We start from the raw sequence: 20,434 nt of genomic DNA, 5'->3' as shown, positions 1-20,434 counted from the left end.
GCAGATGGGATGACAAGAAAACCAAGCCTGATAGAAAAAAACTGATTTCCTTTTTGAATTCAGCATGAAAAAAATTTGCTTAGAACACCCATTACAATCCATGTGACAAAATTGTTGACCAGCGTAATCAGTTTGTTGCTGATGTTGAGAAGAATCTCAAAGTTCTCCTAGATCTGAGCTAGCACATAATGATCTTGCAGACTGGATCAACATTGGTGATGCTAAGGTAGAGGTGTCGGTATCAGAGTAACCATTTGTAGTTTCTGCTGAACAGTCTGGAGGTTTCAATACTGAAGCAGGTTTTTAGATTAAAATTTAGAAGTCTTTCTAATTTGGAAAGCCAATTCCAGAAGTGAACATCTGTGTCTCAGTCAACGGAAGATTAGAATATACAGAGACTAAAGAAAGGGTGGCTGCAGAACCATCTAGAGGTCTATTTGTGAGCAGTATCTTTTCCTACAAAAATGTCTATTACCTACAAGAGGCAATCTTACCTCCTTTCCTCAATTAAAAAAAAGCAAGATAAAGTAGATAAGAATGAATGGGGGTTGATTTACTTCCACAGTATATACATGTACAAAATGGTGCTTTGGAGGCCATTGACCTTGCAGAGAACAGTTAGGTTAAAAGGCAGGTGCCTCAAATTTTCACTCCAGGAACTTGTGGTCTTCTTGTAGAATAAGACAAAGAGAATGATGAAAGATAACATGTTTTAAAAGTATCCTAAGCTGTATTCAGAAAAAAAAGCATGTAAAATGCTCCCAGTCAAGTGACTGCTGTATAAGTTGAAAAGAGGAGAGTAAGTGTTGTTTAGGAAATACACAGTGAAGGTTTACTTCCCACCAAAAATCTCAGTTTTTAAGTGTCTGATTGGTTTTTCAGCACAGATGCAGAACAAACTATGATGATGAATAAATACCAAGATTCTGCTGTTCAGTCATTTGAACCCTCCGGTCACTAAATTCCATCATTCTTCCATCATTCACATGTGAAGAAAAGGGAGGGCTTTCATTTTGCTTTGCAGATCTTAAGGCCTAAAATAAATTTCACTCCTGTATCCAAGAAGCAGGAAAGATTGATTCAGGGGCACTTTGGAAGGACAAATCCTCATTCCCTGGCTGTATTCTCATAACATGCAAAGCTAGTCTTTTCCAACCTGTTTCACTCTAGATGTTTTGAACAACATCACCATCCAGCATGATAGTCAATACTTCTGGAAGCCAAAGTTGGGGAAGGCTGTGCTAAGCTATATTCTGCTTTGTCAATTAAACTACAGCCAATTGGGTTTATACAGTATGAAAGACTACAGACAAATCATTTTGGATTAGCATATTATATGAACTTTCCTGTAATGTTTCAGTTAAACTCAGGTGCTTGGACAAATCTAGCTCCCCACTCCCCTAAGTTTCTTAATGTATTGACAGGTTGAACTGCAGTACAGTGTGTTAAATGCAGAAATTTCAACCACACAAAAGGTTCGGAAAAATATCTGGAAAATATAGGTTTATCAGTTGTCAATTTATAAAATACTTACCATTGCTAGGTTTTACTTTGTTAAAAATCATCAGATTTCTGTCTTGGCTATTAAGGTATTCTTTATAAATCAACAGTCCATTTTGGTGCAAAAGGGCTGCCAGTGAATGTTTTTTGTTAGACTGTGTCACAGTCCTACAGCTACATTATAGATGGCCATAGCCAAATTCTTTATTAACCACTAACTGTATTCAGGCAACAAGCTAATCTTAAAGCAAAAATTATTGATTTCTATGAGCAGACTAATCTTGGCAATTGAAGTGGAAAAACATACAGAACAGTGTTTAAAAAAGAATAAAGCGCAAAGCAAGCCCTGGGCTTTCAATGAGAACTTTATGCATTTTCTTAATTAGATTCCTATTAATCCCACCTTTTATTCAGGAGCTCAAGGTAGTATACCCTCCTATTTCTTCTTACAACAATAACCCCGAGAGGTAAGTTGGGCTGAGAATGAGTGGCTGGCCCAAAGTCACTCAAGAGAGCTTCCATGGCTGAGGATGGACTAAAACCCGGATATCCCCCTTCGTAGGCCAACAGTTTAACCATTATCCTACCCTGGCTGTCATGGGTAATTGTTTCCCATTATTGATGAGTGATTGTTCTGAGGAAGCATTTTTTGTCTGTTATCCATATGGGGGCAGTTTTCAGACATATTTGGTCCTTCTCAGGTAATCCTGCCAGTTATATCCACTTAATAGAATTCATTTCTTTTGTTTGCTATATAAGCAATGTAATCTTAGATAGTCCTAATATTTGAATATATTTCAGTATGTCAATACTGGGGACTTTTCTTTAAAGCTCCTTTCTCCTGTGTTGTAATTTCCTACTGAAAATGGTGGAAGTATAATTTAACACACCTGAAGGGGACGTAACAGGGAAGGCAACCTCAAGAAACTTAATACAGTAGACTCAGTTAACCAGCACCCATGGGGATTGGTAGATGCCAGATAAATGTAGATTCTGGTTGCTTGAGAGTTACTATCAAATTTTATTTAAAGTAATATTTCTTCAGGGTTTTTTTTGCCAATTGCTTGAGAGTGCCGGTTGCTAGAGTTCTGGTTAACTGAGAGTCTACTGTAATGTGTTCTGTTTTATTGATCATTTTCAGCATAATTATGAAAGTGATCTTAAGGTTGTGGGCAACTCAATGTATAATGGCCAGCTTTTCCACCTTGTTGGTGTAACATTGCCAATTCCAGCTGAAACCAATCCTGTAGATCTCTCTCTGCATGCAAGTGTGTGTGTGTGTGTGTCTGTGCGCGCACGTGCCCATGCATATATACATATGTCCACTACACAAGCCAGGATAAAAAATTTCATATTGATGTAATTAATTATTGCTAATTAAAATAAACTGCATATAAAATGTGTCCAAATTTGTAAAGTTAATTGATTCCATGTGCATATGGCAATCAATTTCTTTTGTATTCAGATCCCCTCTGCAGAGAAACTCACTGCTCACTGCATATAGACACAAACATTTCCTGCCTTCATATAAGGAGAAATAGCAAAAAGAAAAAAAAGATGGAGGGGAAAAAAACGAGTGGGGTGGGGTGGGGAAAGCCAGCTAGACAGGAAAAGGAAGAGAAGAGTTAAATTCATCAGGCATTCTGCACCTTGCAAGTAACTGTTAATCTTCAGGCAGTATCTGTACCTCAAAAGCATCCATGCTTTGCAGCAGCTCTATCTGCAGCCATCTGTATTTCCATGCATTTATTCATTTTTAGCAGCAAATTTAAGGAACTTCTCCACCCCCTAATTCACAAGTAAAATACTTTAGAGGGGGGAGGAACCTGCCCTTCTAATCAAGGAAATTTAATATCATCCAACCTTTTTTGTTCTGAGTGGTTTTTGTTTCCTCATGAAGTTGTTTAAGCAGCATCCAGAGCTCTTTGTGGAAGATGCTTAAGGGTTTTTGCTGAGCCATATGTAAAACTTACTGAATAAACTAAAATAAGAGACTTAGTGATGTGTTCTTCAAGTAACAAAGATGAAGCTGAAAAGAGTTACCATTTGGTTGCAACCACAACTGTTCTCTAGCTGAGAAAATCAAATCTGGGTCTCTTTCTTTGAGGTAAGAAAATGAACAGAATATTCAGATAAATTCTAGATACTGTCTAGAATGCCGTTCCAAAAAGATATTACATAAGTTAATCATTTTATGGAAGTACATTTCATGCTTAAAAATACAACTTCGACTTTATTGCTGACACTATCATTCCTGATGTATCTGCATTATTCCACATACTAGAACATGTTTTTCTTTCTCAACATCTGAACAGATTGTTCATTTCAAGGCTACCCTCTGCACCCCACTGTTAAGGACTTAGTTATAGAGTAGTACACAGTTATTCATAAAAGTGAGATGTCAAAATACCCATACAAACTAAGTGTCTTAAATTTAAACCTATATTGTATTTAAATAGGAGGCATGCATATTTGCCAATCCATTCTGTCAAATGCTTGGGCACTGAGGTGCAGCAAGCATGGATGTGGGTGGGTATGTGCTCCCTCAATCCCTGTATATCAATTCCATTAAGTGTGTGTGCATAACACTCTGATGTATGATGATTGGAAACTTTAGCAAATATATGGACTTTGGAAAGGGTATATAAATTCCTGCATGCTTGTATTGAATCAGATATAAGTCATGTAATTGTTGCTTTTGTTTTTTGTTTTTTTTATTTGCTTTTTAGAAATATGGCAAATTAACAGCTTGCACTGGTTGCAGAGCTCAGTGCAGGTTTTTTGACATGACACAATGCATAGGAGCTAATGGATATATGGAGCCATACTGCTCAACCACATGCATGAACACACACAAATCAAAATATGCAAAATCACAAAGTAAGTGAAAAGGGTGGTGTATTTTTATCAATAGTGATAAAATACCTTTCCAAAATAAATTCTGTTTCACGTGTTGCTTCTATCTAGTTTTCCTCTTGAGGGGAACATTCTGATGTCCAAATTAAATTTAGGTTATTAAAAGTCTTTATGACTCTTATGAATTAAATCAAAAATTTAATATAACTAAAACTAGATGAAACATGGTATATGAGACAAGACTTTATGCCTTTAGAGTTTTTAATATTTGAGCTCACGTTTTTTGTCAGCTATAGCTTTTTAGTATGTTTTTTAATGGTAATGTCCACTCTTGGTCTGAATTTATTCTAGTATTACAATATTTAATGTTGCTGTACATTGGCCAAAAATATTGATGGTGCAATTATTTGTTTGCTAGAAACAATAGTCTCATGATCTATCTAATTAATTTGTTAACATTTTTTATACATATTTTTATTTTCCATTGGTCATACAATGTTCCTTAACCCTAAAAGGGAATAGTGTGATTGGTATGTATGTACGTAGATTGGATAACCATATAAATAGCACAAGCTTGTAGAAAGTTGTCTTTTTTTTTAAACTCTACTAAGTAGAGTGAAACAAAGTACATATACATAAAAATGTACTTCAAATTAATAGAATGTAACACAATAAAAAATGTATAGCATTTTATTGGAAAATCTAGGTATTTACATATAATGATCCCACTTCGGTCATCAAACAATTTGTTCATTAACTATAGTTTCTTCTATTGTCCTATCTAGGAAAGTGTGCTTAACTAGCGACTTCCTTGTTTAATTGTTTTACTACTGAAAGGGCTGCTTTTGTAGGGAAAATGATTGTTCATACCTCAGCCATTACTGTACTTTTAGAAATGCTAGCTTGTCATTTATAACCTGGAAGTTTGCATTTATTTTCTTTGTATACTACATTTTTCTTTTAGGTTTGGGAATTGTTTGCCAATTTTGTAAGCGAAACTCTTTACCTCAGTATCAAGCCACAATGCCTGATGGAATACTGTACAACTTTTGCAGTTCCAGTTGTGTAGCTAAATTTCAGGTTAGCTGTTGTGTTAAATCTCTTCCTCCCTGGATATGTATGATTCTGTGCATATGTCCTGTTAGGTATTCTTAGGAGACTAATATTGTGAAACTACTTCTTAGTTAAAGGCTACTCTTCACAAATACAAATCTTTCTGTTTATCAGTTATCAGCGTATATGTAGGAGAGTAATTTCCAAAATTCAAAGACTTTCATTAGTGCTTTCTTCTTGAAGCTGTTTGAATTCCATTTCCATTCTGCTTATGCTGAGAGGTATGTGGCAGACATTTGACATTTTTATTCTCTTCCTTCCCTTTTTTTAAAAGTGACCAGATAATTTTCCAGCACATGGAAAACCCTATGAGTACTTGAATGCTGTATATACAGCTATTTTATAATTACTACAGGATTTCCTGGTTCAGGCATTATTATGTATATGGGGGTGGGCAAGGAGTAAAAATTCCTTCCTTATGCCAGTGAAAGGGAAACTTTGATTTTTGGGTTCCTTCTGCTGCTAAAATAGCAAAATGTCTAGCTTACTGACAAATCCTATTACTTTTGGGAATTACATTATACTAAACAGAACACTTGATTTGTTTTAAGTACATTGATTGTCAAATGGCCAATATTTTAAGCTGATCGCATGTATGTGTGAAATAAGGTTGCTATGTATTTATATTGCATAGTATTTTATGTGCTAGAGTTCTGAAGGCCTTGATGTATTATATTTATATCTCACCTTTCATTCATTCACCACTCAAGGCGGTCCATAGTGTTCTCTCCTCCTATCTTTTCTCCACAGTGACTATGTAAGGTAGGTTGGGCTGAAAGAGAGTGAGTTGCCTAAAGTCACCCAGTAAACATCCATGGCTGGGGGCAGCTTAGAACCTGGGTCTTCCTGCTCCTAATCCAACACTTTAACCCAGTGTTTCTCAACCTTGGCAACTTTAAGACGTGTGGACTTCAACTCCCAGAATTCCCCAGCCAGTTGCCAAGGTTGAGAAACACTGCTTTAACCACTATGGCGTGCTGGGTGTCATTATTATGCATTACTCCTAGCCAATTGTAAAAAGAAGTGTAGAGGGGAAAACAGAGTATGAAAAGAGAGAGGGAGAAAGAGTATGAATTCAATAATAGATAAAATAAATGTGCTTTGGTGATAGATAAACCTGCAGCTTCTTAAAGGTTTATACCAATTTTTACTTAAAAGTACACAGTATACTTCTGTCTACAACTTCTAGGAGCTCAAATTCAAGCATTCTTTTATTTGAATGTATAAATCATGATACTTTTGTCTAGATTTGATATAAGCAAATCTAATTTTGATTTACTTTTGCCAACTTAGCTTTGTATAAATGAAATAGAAATTATAACATACCACTGTGGGCTGACATTTTGATAGGTGCAAGCTAGTCAAAATTAAGTTCTATTGAGCATTAGAGAAATTCAGGCATCTTTTGTAGGAGAATCAGCAGGTCCTAAAACTGTTTAATTTGCACTAGATTTATTGGCGGCTTTGAGAATTAAGAGACATGAAAGTGCTTCTTGATTTCATCTCCAGATTTGATTTTGATTTATTGCAACCAATTTTAACTTGGATTTATATCTATGGAAAATCCTTACAGTATTTAAGATGAAAGTTCCATTAAGTGAAATTTCAGATGAGGACATTTTTGCTCTTCTGGGTCCTTTTGGACTAAGTTATATTTGCAGACCTGTATCTGCATACCAATACACACTGATGGGTTTGTCTTCAAATGGCTAGAATAGTTTGACCTGCACTTCCTTTATATCTGTAATCTATAATTCCTGTTTATCTAATGTTGCTTTACCTGAACCACATGTACCTTCTTTGCAAAAACTGAGAAAAATAATCTGTAAAGCAGTAATGCTCTTAATTTTTAATCTTCTGTCAGGTTATTCATTAAGTCTCCTTTCAGACTATTTCTTACTTATTTTTATGTTTATATTTCTAGCCTAAATTTCACTATTTCTAGAGACTAGATTAATTTCTTATGTTCCCAGTGGTATACTGGAGATGATGTAAATCTAGCTTCTTTTACTTTACACTGTTGACTTTTTGAGTTATATAGAAAGAAATTGGACTACTGTGGTTACAGGGTCATTAACCAAACTACTGCATATAAAGTACTATTTTTATGGGATAATATTGTTTCAAATGCAAATGCAGAGGAATAGGTCTCATTTGATGGGAGTGGCTGATAATACTTCATTTTATCAGGTGGAAAGAAGGCAGTCCTTTCAGTGAAAGATTCTTTCAGTTGTCTCAGATTGAAAGATTGAAAATGCACAGGTAAGGTAAGATAGGTCCGACAATGTTTGGTATCATTAATATGTTAATGATACCCAGGTGTATCTCATGCTCAGGCTGAACAGGTGATGAGGTGGAGGTGCTTACCTAGTGCCTAGAAGGTCTGGATGGGGAGGAACAGATACTGACTGAATCCCTCCAAGACAGAGGTCATGGGATTGTAGGCCTGATGATTCAGGGGAAATTTCATCCCTAATGTTGAACAGAGTTGTACTCACCAATCAGAGGTAGTTTGCAATTTGGGAGTTCTCCTAGACCCACAGCTTCTCTCTGAAGAGCTGGTGAAGCTATGGGTAGGAGGGCTTTTGCACAGTTCTATCTTGTGTACCTATTGCAACCATTTCTGGACCAGTCACCCATGTCCTAGTCACCTCCTGCTTGGACTAGTGTAACACACGTTATATGGGACTGCCCTTTAAGAACATTAGCCTCATGTGGCACAGAGTGGTAGGCGGCAGTATTGCAACCAAAACTCTCCCCTCGACCCAAATTCGATCCCAGCGGAAGCTGGATTCTCGGGTAGCCAGCTCAGGTCGACTTAGCTTTCCATCCTTCCAAGGTTGGTAAAATGAGTACCCAGCTTGCTGGGGAAGGTGACGACTGGGGAAGACAATGGCAAACCACCCCGCTATAGTCTATCAAGAAAACATCATGAAAGCGGCATCCCCCCAAAGGGTCAGACATGACTCGGTGCTTCCACAGGGGACCTTTCACCTTTCACCTTTTAAGAACATTAGGAAGCTACAGCTGGTACAGAAGCCAGTAGCCTGGACAGTGATGATTGAGCTCTGATATATTTGGATGACCCCTGCTTTCAGAGCTGCATTAGTTGCCATCTGGCTTCTGGGTGCAGTTCAAGGCACTGATTGTCACCTTTATGGCCTTATATAGTTCCAGACCCAGTTATGTGAGGTAATATCTTCTGTCTTCATTTGTCCACCTAATGAAATCAAATGTGGTCATCTCCCTCCAGGTTCTGTCACTACTAGATTGTCACCTAACAGGACCTCAGAAGGGTTGTTTTCAGTAGTTTCCCATATTCTTTGGAACTCCCTCCATGCAAAGATTCAGTCAGCTTTCTCCTTCTTGAGCTTTTGAAAAATTCTTAAGATCTACCTGTTTGTCTTGTATAGGAAAAGTTGTATTGTAGTTGAAAAGGGGGTTTTCAGGTGCTTGGTATTTAGATTTCTTTTGTTTTTATCTTCTTTGCTCTTTTTATTTTTATATGTGTTTTGGATATTATGGATCTTCATTTTATATGTTGACATTATTAGCTGCCCAAAGTCTTCTGGTTTGGGCATCATACAGGCAGAATGAATGAATGAATGAATGAATGAATGAATGAAAGAAAAAGAAAGAAAGAAAGAAAGAAAGAAAATAGGTGAATTACAAATGTGTACCTGGTGCTTTAGAAAGGCTTCAGAAAACTTTTCTTAAAAAATATTATTTCCTGTGTAAGAACTACAAAGATTCCAGTTTGATGGTTCCAAAGACACCTCTGCTACTTCTCATTCTGCCACTAGTCACTTTCATTCTATACAGACCCAATTAGTGTGAAATTGGATTATTAAAATTATGCATGAGACACAAGCACAAAATATATTTTTGCTGATAATTTTGATTATGTTTTGAACTATTGATTGATTACGTGCCATCAAGTTGGTGTTGACTCTTAGTGACTATATAGATTTTCTCCAGGCTGATCTGTCACCAACCTGGACCTTCTGGTCTTCCAGTGGTACTCCCATCACTACCATAATTGAGTCCATCCACCATGTTGCTGCTTGTCCTCTTTTTTTTTTTCTTCTTCTTCCACCTTTCCCAAGATTTTAAAAATGCTGACTATATAAAAAACTGTATAAAAATGGATTGCAGTCAGAGACTGTCATACAAAGTTAGCTTTTGCAAATGAGCAGTGGAGGAGTTGGTGGATGCTTCTGTTTATTAAGTTTAATTGAAACTTCTGATTTCTTACCTTTCAAATAGTCTTAATTTGTTCATATTCTTAAGTAGGCTCAAATGCTTGGGATAGTCTTTTCTTACATATTGAGTGAACTATGCATCCGAAATTATTATTATTAATATACAAATATATAGTTCTGTGTATCTGGACATGAATGATTAACCTGAAACCATAATATCAGTGTGTGAAGAAATTATAGTACTTCTTTTAAATTATTTTATTTAAAACTGGCATGAGAGTAGTGATCAGTCCTGATGTAAACTAAAAAATAAAACATAGTAGTTTATGTGGTAGTAGTTGGCAAATGGAGATAGATAGATAGATAGATAGATAGATAGATAGATAGATAGATAGATAATGATATGTAAATAATATTGAAGAAGTATTAGGAATGTACAGTTTGAAAGGAGAGAATGAGGTGAAATAGACATAGGTTATATATTGAGGAACTGTACTCTGTATTTCGTATTTCACCATAGCCTAATTCCCATCTCATCTCCCTTCATATATAATCCAGTGTTCTCTTGGCAACAGTTGCTCTTCTAAGCTCCCCCTATGTTGCTTAATTCTGTTCTCTCAAACAGTACTTTTACTCCCCCAGCTGCTTCTTATATCTGCATTGCTGTTCCTTTGGACTTACATCTATATTTGTTATCCTTGCTTCTACTGTTCCTGTGTTTCCCACTGTTTAAAATTTGTGGCTCATTTGTGGTAGGGACCTGTTGTCTTCTTTATATGACCCTAAGTTGCTATATGCACTGATACATTAATAATAAAGTAAGTTTAGAAATTAATACCGAAATTATTCAAACCCCATTGCAAATTAGGTTGATTGTCAAAATGTACAGACTTTCAGCTATTTGCAATGAACAAAGCACAGTAAGGTGCATACTAAACACAGAAGGTTTCCATGCCAGAACTCCAAGACGTACACCACTACTGACCCAAAAGCACAAGTCGGCTCTAATATGCTCAAAATCATATAAATAAGCCACAGAAGTTTTGGGATTCTGTTCTGTGGAATGATGAAACAAAACTAGAACTTTTCGGCCCGATGGATCAACGGTATGTCTGGAGGAAGAAGAATGAGGCATACGCTGAAAAGAACACTCTGCCTACAGTTAAGCATGGTGGTGGCTCGGTGATGCTCTGGGGCTGCTTTGCATCCTCTGACACTGGAAACCTGCAGCATGTGGATGGCAAGATGGATTCATTGAAGTATCAGGAAATCCTAGGAGAAAACATCATGCTGTCTGTAAGGAAGCTGAAGCTTGGGTGTCATTGGACCTTCCAACAGGACAATGATCCCAAGCATACCTCAAATTCCACTAAGGCTTGGATGCAGAAGAAGTCCTGGAAGATTCTACAGTGGCCATCACAGTCACCTGACTTGAACCCCATAGAAAATCTCTGGTGGGATTTGAAGAAGGCGATTGCAGCATGCAAATCAAAGAATATTACTGAACTGGAGGCCATTGCTCATGAGGAATGGGCTAAGATCCCTCAGGAACACTGCCAGAAGCTGGTGTCTGGCTATGCATCTCGTTTGCAGCAGGTCATAAGCACAAAAGAGTGCTCTGCTAAGTACTGAAGATGCTTGCCATGAAGGGGTTGAATAATTTTGAGACTGGAGAAGTCATTATAAGTTGCATTTTCAGTTGATTTTGGGGACACCACTTGAAGCATTCATTGTGTTGAGCTATTTCAATTGCTTTTCTTTGATTTGTCCATTGCAAACAGCTGAATGTCTGTACATTTTGACAATCAACTTGATTTGCAATGGGGGTTGAATAATTTCGATTACAACTGTATATCCTATTTAGAGTAATGAAATTAAATGTGCAAAGAAAACCATGAACATTAATTTTTCCACTAATTCTTAAATAATAACAAATTTCTACATTATTGTCCTGGAATGAATTGTGTATGTTATACATTTTTTTCCCAGACTCTTAGTGTACCATCTTCAACCAATGGCCAGTTTGTGGCTCCAAGCGATATTCATTTGAAATGCAGTTATTGTAAAAATACTTTCTACTCAAAGCCTGAAGTACTGGAATGGGAAGTAAGTAAATGATACTGTGATCTGTTGTTTTTAATTGCATAGAAATTATTCACCTTGCTTAATCATTAATAACATATTTTTAATCCTTTAATATTTCATACTTAGCCATGGTTAATTAATGCTTTTTAGGCATGCTTTGACCAACCATTTCCTATTTTTTCCTTTCTTTTAGCTGCCATTTGCACCCTAGATAGATTAGGTCCTCAGATCATAGAAAGAAACCAGGATTTTTTAAAATGTATTTACTGGGGTTTATAGGCCTCTCCAATCCAGCAGGACTAATCCAGCCACAAAAAGTCATTCATCCCCATTTGCAGTGATAATAAGGCAATATGAATAACCCTAACTTTATTTTGGTACTTTTTGTAATTATTCACACCAATGTATTTTCTTTTTTTAAATAGTAATTTTATTAAAGATTACAGTTACAACAATAAAAACTAATACAAATTAAAGTAATAAAAGAATAAAAAGAAAAAATAGAAGGTGCAGAAAAGAAAGAAAAAAGAGGAAAATAGAAAGAAAAATAGAAAAGAAAGAAAAAACTGAGAATATAGTAAAGAAAAAGAAAAGAAATATATAAAGAAGTGACTTCCCACCTTCATCACAAGAAGTATAAAGAATTTTAGTAATTTATCACTTTCTCTTAAAATACAACAAATGATATCTTCTTCCCATTTCCTATCTTTTATCTATAGACAAATCCATAAAGCCTCTCATTTCAGTCCTGATATCACCAAAAGTTCATTAAGGGTTACCAGACATAACAACAGGTTTATTTTAACCTTGATCAAATAAACTAACTTTATATTCCTTCCTTTTATCTCTAACAATCTTAATCTTTAGTCCCTTCAAATAATGTCCTAGAACTTGATTTCCTTTCATTTTTTCTTTGTCCCGTCTCACAAAATTCTTCAAAACTTTAACAAGCCTCTTTTGTAAATCCAATACAGAAAAATTATCCAGGTCACTCTCTTGGTTTATTATTTGTATATCCCTTTCAATTATTAAGACATCAGCTGGTTTCTTTTGCATGTCCAGTGTAACATCTTTTTCCATGTCATTCTTATAGCCTGTCATTTTTAAATCCACTTTCAAATCAGTCTCGATCTTGTCAGGTAAAACTTGTTCCTCTTGCAAAATATCTTTTCAACTCTATCTATAGAGGCAGAAAGTCTTAAAATTAACTTCTGTATCCATTGTTCAAAAATATCTTCAATATGTCCAGTGTTCTGTAATTGTGACTTGAGTTTGAGTGTTCTTCTTCTTTAATTATAATCTGTAGTTCCCTCTAGTGTCCAATTATTAAAATCTTACGTTATTATTTTTTTTTTTACAAAAATCAAAACAAAAGCATTTTCCCATGGGAAGGATTCTTTCTATTAATTCCTAAATCTTATTTCAAATTTATCTGGACCCTTAGTCCATTTGTCACTTTCTAAGATCAATGTTTTAATCACCCTTTTGCTGTTTATTCCAAAAACTTTTTTAAAGTTCTTAAAACTTGTAGGTAAAACTTCTTTCACTTAGGACTAAAGGAAACTCACCCAGTGCTGTAAAATTTGTCAATCCAAAGGTTCCTAATAGCTGAAAAACAGTTAACAAGCAATTTCCAAAAGTGATTAGAAAAGGAAGTATACAAACTTAGTGTCCTTTCAAACGCACTGACCATGGTTTGAGCAAGATGGCTATTACCTTGTCTCCCAGCATTCTAAACCCACCGGATACTGCTGTCTGGATCAATGGTGGGGGATCTCAAAGTCCTCTCCTTGTCTGGAGAGGACTCTTTGTCCGGAGAGGAATTATCAAAAAGCCAGTCTACTTGCTGGCTCTTCATTCAGCCCTAGTCATCAGTTCCGATAACAAAAAGCCATCCATCCCTATTTGCAGTGATAATAAGGCAATTGAATAACCATAACTTTATTCTGATACTTACTGTAATTATTCACACCAGTGTATTCTCTATGAGTGCAGAACAGATTCAGAACCTTCCAAGGTTCAAGAATTTTGACAAAAGACCTGTTCCTTTGCTTACAGTGCTTCCCTTAGGCATGCTTCCCTTTCAGTTATTTTTTCATGCTGAAGCAGTAGCACATTTATTTATTTATTTGTATTTATTTTACATCCAACTGAAAAGACTTTGGAGTTGTAACACATCAAAATTATAAAACCATCACTAGAAATAAATCAAACATATAAAACAACAACAGTAATATCAAATCAAACTCCCTGAAGATGGATGTCAATAAAACTTGAGTTAAAGGTCAAGTTAAATAAAACCTTCTAAAAGCTATGGTCTTCAAAAAACCATAGGAGAGGATGCTTTATGAAATATGGGGATAAAAAGTTCTAATGTATCGGGCCACAGTGAAAGCCTATCATCTTATTGATGTTCCCCTTACTTCAGGTAGAGGAGAGTTCTAACAGGCCTTCCCAAGCGGTTCTCATCAGATGGGAATATTCATTTCTGGCAAGGCAGTGCTTGATGTTACCCAGATGCTACACCATACAGGTCTTTAAAAAAAAAAGCAGTACCATAAGTCATACACCAACTTCTTCAGATGAAACACAACCTGGTCCAGAATAACTGCTGGGATTGATGTTCTTGGATATTTATTGATGAACAGCAACTCAATTTTAGAGATATTTATTTTGAGTTTATTTTGCCCCATCTTGAGCTTGATAGATACCAGATACTGGTTCAAGCTTTCCATAGCAGCTTTGGCTTGGTCCAGGGAAGCAACATATCCCCGAGAATCATCTGCATTCTGAAGTTAGTCTATAAAGCAGATATTGTTGCTAATGTTCAGAAATATCAAAGCTGTAGTAGTAAGCATTCTTTGTCAGACAGGCATAGCCATTACCTATTATTCAAGGAGAGGACTTTGTTGTAGAATTTTGCAAGTGCTATCAGGCAAATCATATTGCTTCCTGAGGAACTTTTGTGAGCAAGAACTAAAGGCATTTAATTTCCCACATGAAATTAGTGCCCAAGGTCTTAGAAGTAAATTGCAAGTTTGATTGTAACCTGACAATGGTGACTATAGATGTGCTAGGCCACTTACTGTTGGACTCAAGTACTCTTGCCCAGTTGCTACTTTAATCCCATGTAGCATTTTAAAAATTTGTACTGGGTGACAAACAATTGTCTCTCCTGTTCCAGCATCCCCTTTTAATTCCGTCATAGTAGAGGTGTTTAGTCTACATGTCAGTGTAGGCAGCATCCCACTCTGTGAATAAATAATGGAAGAATCCTTTCTTTGAGGATCTTTAATTAACACATTTGCAAAAATATCATTTCCTTGGGAAAAGATGTTTTTCGTCACACATTTGCCAGATAATAGTAGGTAAAGGCAAAGGCCTTTTGCTCTGAAGCAACTAGTATCATCCAGAAAAAATTCAATACGATTAGGCAGACTGCAGGGCCTGCGGCTAAAGTATTGGCCATCTCTATTAAAGCTTGATGCCCTCCTTTGGCCTACTCTCTAGTCTGATAGAAGAACTGAAGTCTAGATCAAAGACTTTTTATTTGGTGGGATGGATTGTTCAGCATCATAGATAGGGTGCTGAAAATCAGCTTTAAAGCCTGCTACTTAGCACCTTGTTTAACCCTGTCCTTGGCACCACTCATCATTGTAGAGTTCTCTGGTTTCCATTGCTGATTGCCTCTTCCTCATTCTCTCACAGTTTAAGGAAATTTGCACCAAACTGTTCAGAATAAGACTGACACTGGGTGCCAAATGGCACCTTTGATCAGCATCTCCCCATGGGCCCACTCGCCTGCTTTGGTGCTACTACAGACAACTCATTTTTGTGACAACTTGGAATTGCCACTGGAAGTTCTACAAACTTTTTGCACCAAAATATCTTGTTGAACAATAATCTCCCTAGTTCTGTTCCACAATGCATATGCATGTGTGGGGGAGATGAGCGGTGATAAAAATTTGATTGATTGATTGATAAATAAATAAACAAATGTGTGCTGTCAAAACAGTTCTTTGCCAAGAAGCACATTGATTTCAACTCCAAATACTTTGCCATCCAAAAGTGGGATATACTGTAGTTTTACCCTGTACAGAAGAACCCAAGGGATGTCAATTTCTTTCTGTTTCCTGATTTTTTTTTTCTTGGTTATTCTGGCCTATTCTACCATTATTTTCTAAGGGCTTATGGCATATGTGGGCCTGACATTTTATGGCTGGCTTGAACAATTTTCAGTTTTGAATTCCCTTACCTTTTGCTGCATCTCTCCAAGTGTTTACCAGTTGTATGTTAATTTTGAGAAATCTCACTTGACTACTTTGCAGATGAACATTCAGTCAGGATGACAGAGCAAATAGCACCCAATGTTTGCTGCGCTCCATCTATACTTTTTTTTTCTTACGCCAAAGGATTGGAGTTTGTCTTCTCACTATGGGTCTGCCTTGTTGCTATGTTGGACTATTGTCCTTATGAGGGTCCCTCAGTTTTCTTGCATCCCTTGTTAGCATATTGAATGGATTTAATATACCCTTTCCCATTTTGACTACCTCCACTGGTTATGTGGAGTTTTTCTTTGGTTCTGGCAATGTTGTGGCTTTATCTTAGAAGCCAATAACTACTGTTCAATTCAAGTGGCTTCATGGAAAATGGCCTTTTGGGTTGGTATTTCTTCAAGAGGAATAGGAGAATCTAGTGCTCTAGGAGCTGATTCTTTGCATCCAGATTTTTTTTCTTCCTATTGTTTTTTTTTACTGAATCAGAACTTTAACTGTTCATTAAGTGAGAATGTTATATTGCCTACCTTGTTCTGTGCCTATCCATATTTCTGTAGCACTTGCAACATATTCTCAGTGTCCTACTCTGAAGAGATTGTGCTTTGATGGTCTGCAGAAAAGACAGTTGCTTTCTTTGCAGTGGATGTCAAAACTGATTACTGCCACAACATGGTCTACTACAGATTGGTAGAACAGGCTTGTTATTTGAGAATCAAAGAGCATTTGACCAGGGCAATGGCTATATCAGCAACATGTGTCTATAGAAGGCACATGGAAGATTTAGGTGCAGCCAAAAATATTCATTTGGCATCACCAATTGGATCTTTAAGCACAGCAGGAGGAGCTGCCTTTAATGGAATGATTCTGTTATCCATTGCTACTAGAAAGTTCCCATCAATTGCTATTCCCTCTTCTGTAAATTACAGACACCATAATGAAGAAATACTGGTTACTTACTAGTAACTATATTTCTTTGCTTCCCATCCTCCATCTTTCCTTCATTGTCATGGAGCTTTTGTTTTGATTTGTTTTGCACTTGGTCGCCAGACTCAGGAATCTGAAGAATAAACACAAGCTACAACCAGGAATGTATATTGTAAGCAGAGAAGCAGGTTCCCCACCAAAATTCTTAAGGTCTGGAAGGTTCTGAACTTATTCAACATAGGTACAGAATCTATTTGTGTGAATTCACAGATGAGCTCTCAAAATGTAACAGGTAAATAACTAATTCTTTTCTTTGGATAAAATGAAGTATTATTGTAGAGAGAAAGGAAGATGACCTTGATGGAGATAGGTGAGATTCATTACCAAAGCTGTGAGGGGAAAAACATATCTTAAGTCCAAAAGAAGCAGAAGGTATGCAGAAACAACTCAGACAGAGACCTCTCTAATTCACAAGGGTATAAAAAAGGGAGGGGATACAGCACAATCAGACATCCAAAGTTCTGTTATTATAGCAGCTCTCAATAAAAGTAGTCTTAGCCTTCCTGTGGAGTTAATTCCTGGTTTGGCCTACCTGGTGGGGCTGACATCAATCTTGAAAGTCTAGTTGTGGTAACGATCTCGCCTATCTCTGTCAAGGTCATCTTCCTTATTCTCTACAATTTTGCTATTTCTTTATGTGAAATTTGTGATACATTTGAAGCTGTTACTTACCAAATTGTCTTCTGTGTTATTTTTGTTTCTTTAACTAGAACAAAGTGTACCAGTTTTGCAGTAGAATTTGTTCTGATGACTATAAGAAGCTACATTGTATAGTAACATACTGTGAATACTGCCAAGAGGAGAAGACTTTGCATGAAACGGTGAAATTTTCTGGTATCAAGAGACCATTCTGTAGTGAAGGTACGTTGAATATTGCCAGTATTGTCATGGACCAATATAATAAGGAAACAAAAAATGAGTTGTGCAAATTTATTTATTAAAGTTATATATTGCTGAATCATGCAACTCATGGCAGTATACAACAATAAAACACAAAACCCAGTATACAATAAAACCAAAAATTAATAATGACACAACAGATTATTTAAAATAGAAGCTGTCTCAGGTCCCATAACCACAGGTATCCAGCAATACCGAGTGGCAAGTAAGTGTCTGGATTCCAGTTCATCTGTAAGGGATGGAACGCAGTTTACTTTATTTAAGTCAGTGTTTGTCAACTGTTTAGTCATATATACCCAAAATGAAGTGACTATCTAATCTGTATTTAGTTTTTATATAAATTCTGAATGCAGTCACCATTATAGGCAAGCAGACAGCGTACTGAAGCATGCCCTTCTCCCACATGTCCAGGGCCATGGTGAGACAGGAAGTTCTAATTATGTCTCATTATAGATTACAATGCCTGTCTTCCTGTCTCATTATGGATTACAATGCCATTGATTATAATTATAAACAATTATAGCTGCCCAGTGTCCCTGGGAGTCAGGCAGCATATACATTAATACATTATTATTTTATTATTATAGTGAAAGCAGTCAGTGTAGAGGCCCATGAACACAACACTAATTCCTGACTCTCAGCTGAAATAAAATTTTAAGAAGCTTCCTGTAAATGAGTTTTAGAGCAATCTAATTCAAGAATATCCAAATGTGGTGAAACATGTAGTTCAAATGCTTCTTGCTTTTTGTTCAATATACTTACATGAAACAGTATTTTCATATTTACATAAAATAAAAAGCAAGTACAGAAATTGACTCGATGCTGTAGCAGACGTGAATATCTAATTTCCAGCTTTACACCTAATCACATTTTTCATATAAAAACCTCCTGTCTTTGAACTAGAATATATGTGTTCTTGTCAATGTATTTGAAGCCCCAGATGATCCATGGCCAATCAAGTTCAGGAAACATTGACCTAGGCAACTAGAGACTACCCCAAAAAAGCAACTTCAGGAAATACCTGTTAAGGCAACATGTCTTTTTAAAACATTGTAATTGGGAAATGAAATAGATTGAGTGGGTTGAATGACAAATTATCAATGGAATAAAGAATTCCTCCAAATGTCTACATTCATATCGTACTGTGTAAGCTGGAAGTAGTTCAAGGCAATCTGTTTTAATTGATTTTTTAACTTAGAATTATCTCATAGACTGGAGTTGGATAAATTTCTAAACTGGAGGTTTCTGAAGTTTTAGGAAATTCAGTTGCATAATACTAAGGGAATGCAATGACATAATACTCCAAGAGACCTGATTTATTAGAAATAGAGGATTTGGCTACTACCACAATGTAAAAAAATACTGTTTCCAAAAAAAGGAAAAACAAGACTCTGCTAGTGTCCATCTCTGAATATTTTGACCAACTGGCAATTACTTTGTAAGCATATTGCTCTTTCAGATTTATTATAATGGACCTTATAAAACAAGTATGTTAAATAAATTGTGTAGTTGGGTAAACTGTTAAATGAGTTTGAATAGGAATATTTTCAATATCAGTCATGCACAACTTTTCTAGGTAACTGAGATTCCAGAAAGCAAATGTTTTTGTAATTATTCGTTACACTGTGACTAGCAAGCATTATCATTTCCTGTGCTTTTAATTGATCCTTCAGACTAGAAACTTTCTCTTGGATCTTATTGGTATTAATATTATTAGTCTCTGAAGTTAATATCTGGAGAAAATAGATTCTTGGATTGGTTTCAAAGACTTAGATTGTCAAAGAATATATATTTAATAAATTCTCACTTCTTTCTGCCCTGCTTTTGGTAGTGGGAAGGGGTGTTATACAGCTAAAGTTGGAGCTGCAGTTAGTAATTTAATTGTAAACATTCTTAATAGAAATGTAACACACTTTGGTAATTGCAGGGAGTTTACTTATATTTCAGAATATTGAATAGCATGATTGCCTGTGTATAAGTTTCTAATTTTTCAGTTTATTAAATCGTTTTCATATTGGAAACAAACTTGAGAACCTTTCATTCTTAGTAACTTTCAGGCTGCATCTTTGTGCTAATCATCAGTTCAACAATGATGCCATATTCTTTATTATCATGAAATAAGATAGGTTGTGTAGAAACAATAGTGTTTTGCTTAATACTTACATAAATAATGGTACAAAATTATTGTGATCCATAGACACTAGTATACTGGGCAATATGTCTGGTTTGGGTCTTTGATTTCCCAATAAAAAACAGGCCTTTCTCTTGGCTGTTTTATCTGAATAAGGAAAACCAGGCAAATTATGATTTCCAGGCAGAAAGTCTAAAATCCTTTCTTTCTTATCTCCTGTCAGACCAAAGGTTGGGCATCTCCAGCAGCATAGCAAAATGTTATGGCATCACTTGCCTCACATGTTAGGTACCCAACTTTTTGCAAAGGTTTGTGTTCCTTTCAACTCTTGTTTTTAGATTCTAAGTTATTAATCTGTGTTTTCATTCCATATTCTGTACGTTAGT

The 20,434-nt window shown here is 36.0% G+C and overlaps 1 protein-coding gene across 10 annotated transcripts in view; it reads left to right on the top strand.

Moving 5' to 3' along the window:
* Positions 1-20,434, top strand: part of ZMYM2 (zinc finger MYM-type containing 2) — an 80,017-nt gene that overhangs the window by 35,308 nt on the left and 24,275 nt on the right. For 9 of the 10 annotated variants that reach the window (XR_010068100.1, XM_063305779.1, XM_063305784.1 and 6 more), the window contains 4 exons: positions 4,230-4,380; positions 5,321-5,436; positions 11,661-11,777; positions 17,728-17,878. Coding sequence is in view for 9 of the 10 variants with exons in the window: in XM_063305779.1 (XP_063161849.1) it covers positions 4,230-4,380; positions 5,321-5,436; positions 11,661-11,777; positions 17,728-17,878 (535 nt within the window). In the remaining variant the exon portion in view is untranslated. The remainder of the gene's footprint in view (positions 1-4,229; positions 4,381-5,320; positions 5,437-11,660; positions 11,778-17,727; positions 17,879-20,434) is intronic. The other variant, XM_063305786.1, reaches the window with a different exon arrangement.

This window comes from Candoia aspera, chromosome 5, assembly GCF_035149785.1.
Source record: "Candoia aspera isolate rCanAsp1 chromosome 5, rCanAsp1.hap2, whole genome shotgun sequence".
In the NCBI taxonomy this organism is placed as follows: Eukaryota; Metazoa; Chordata; class Lepidosauria; order Squamata; family Boidae; genus Candoia; species Candoia aspera.
Note: the sequence above shows the minus strand (reverse complement) of the source record. Positions and strands in the feature narration are given on the sequence as shown.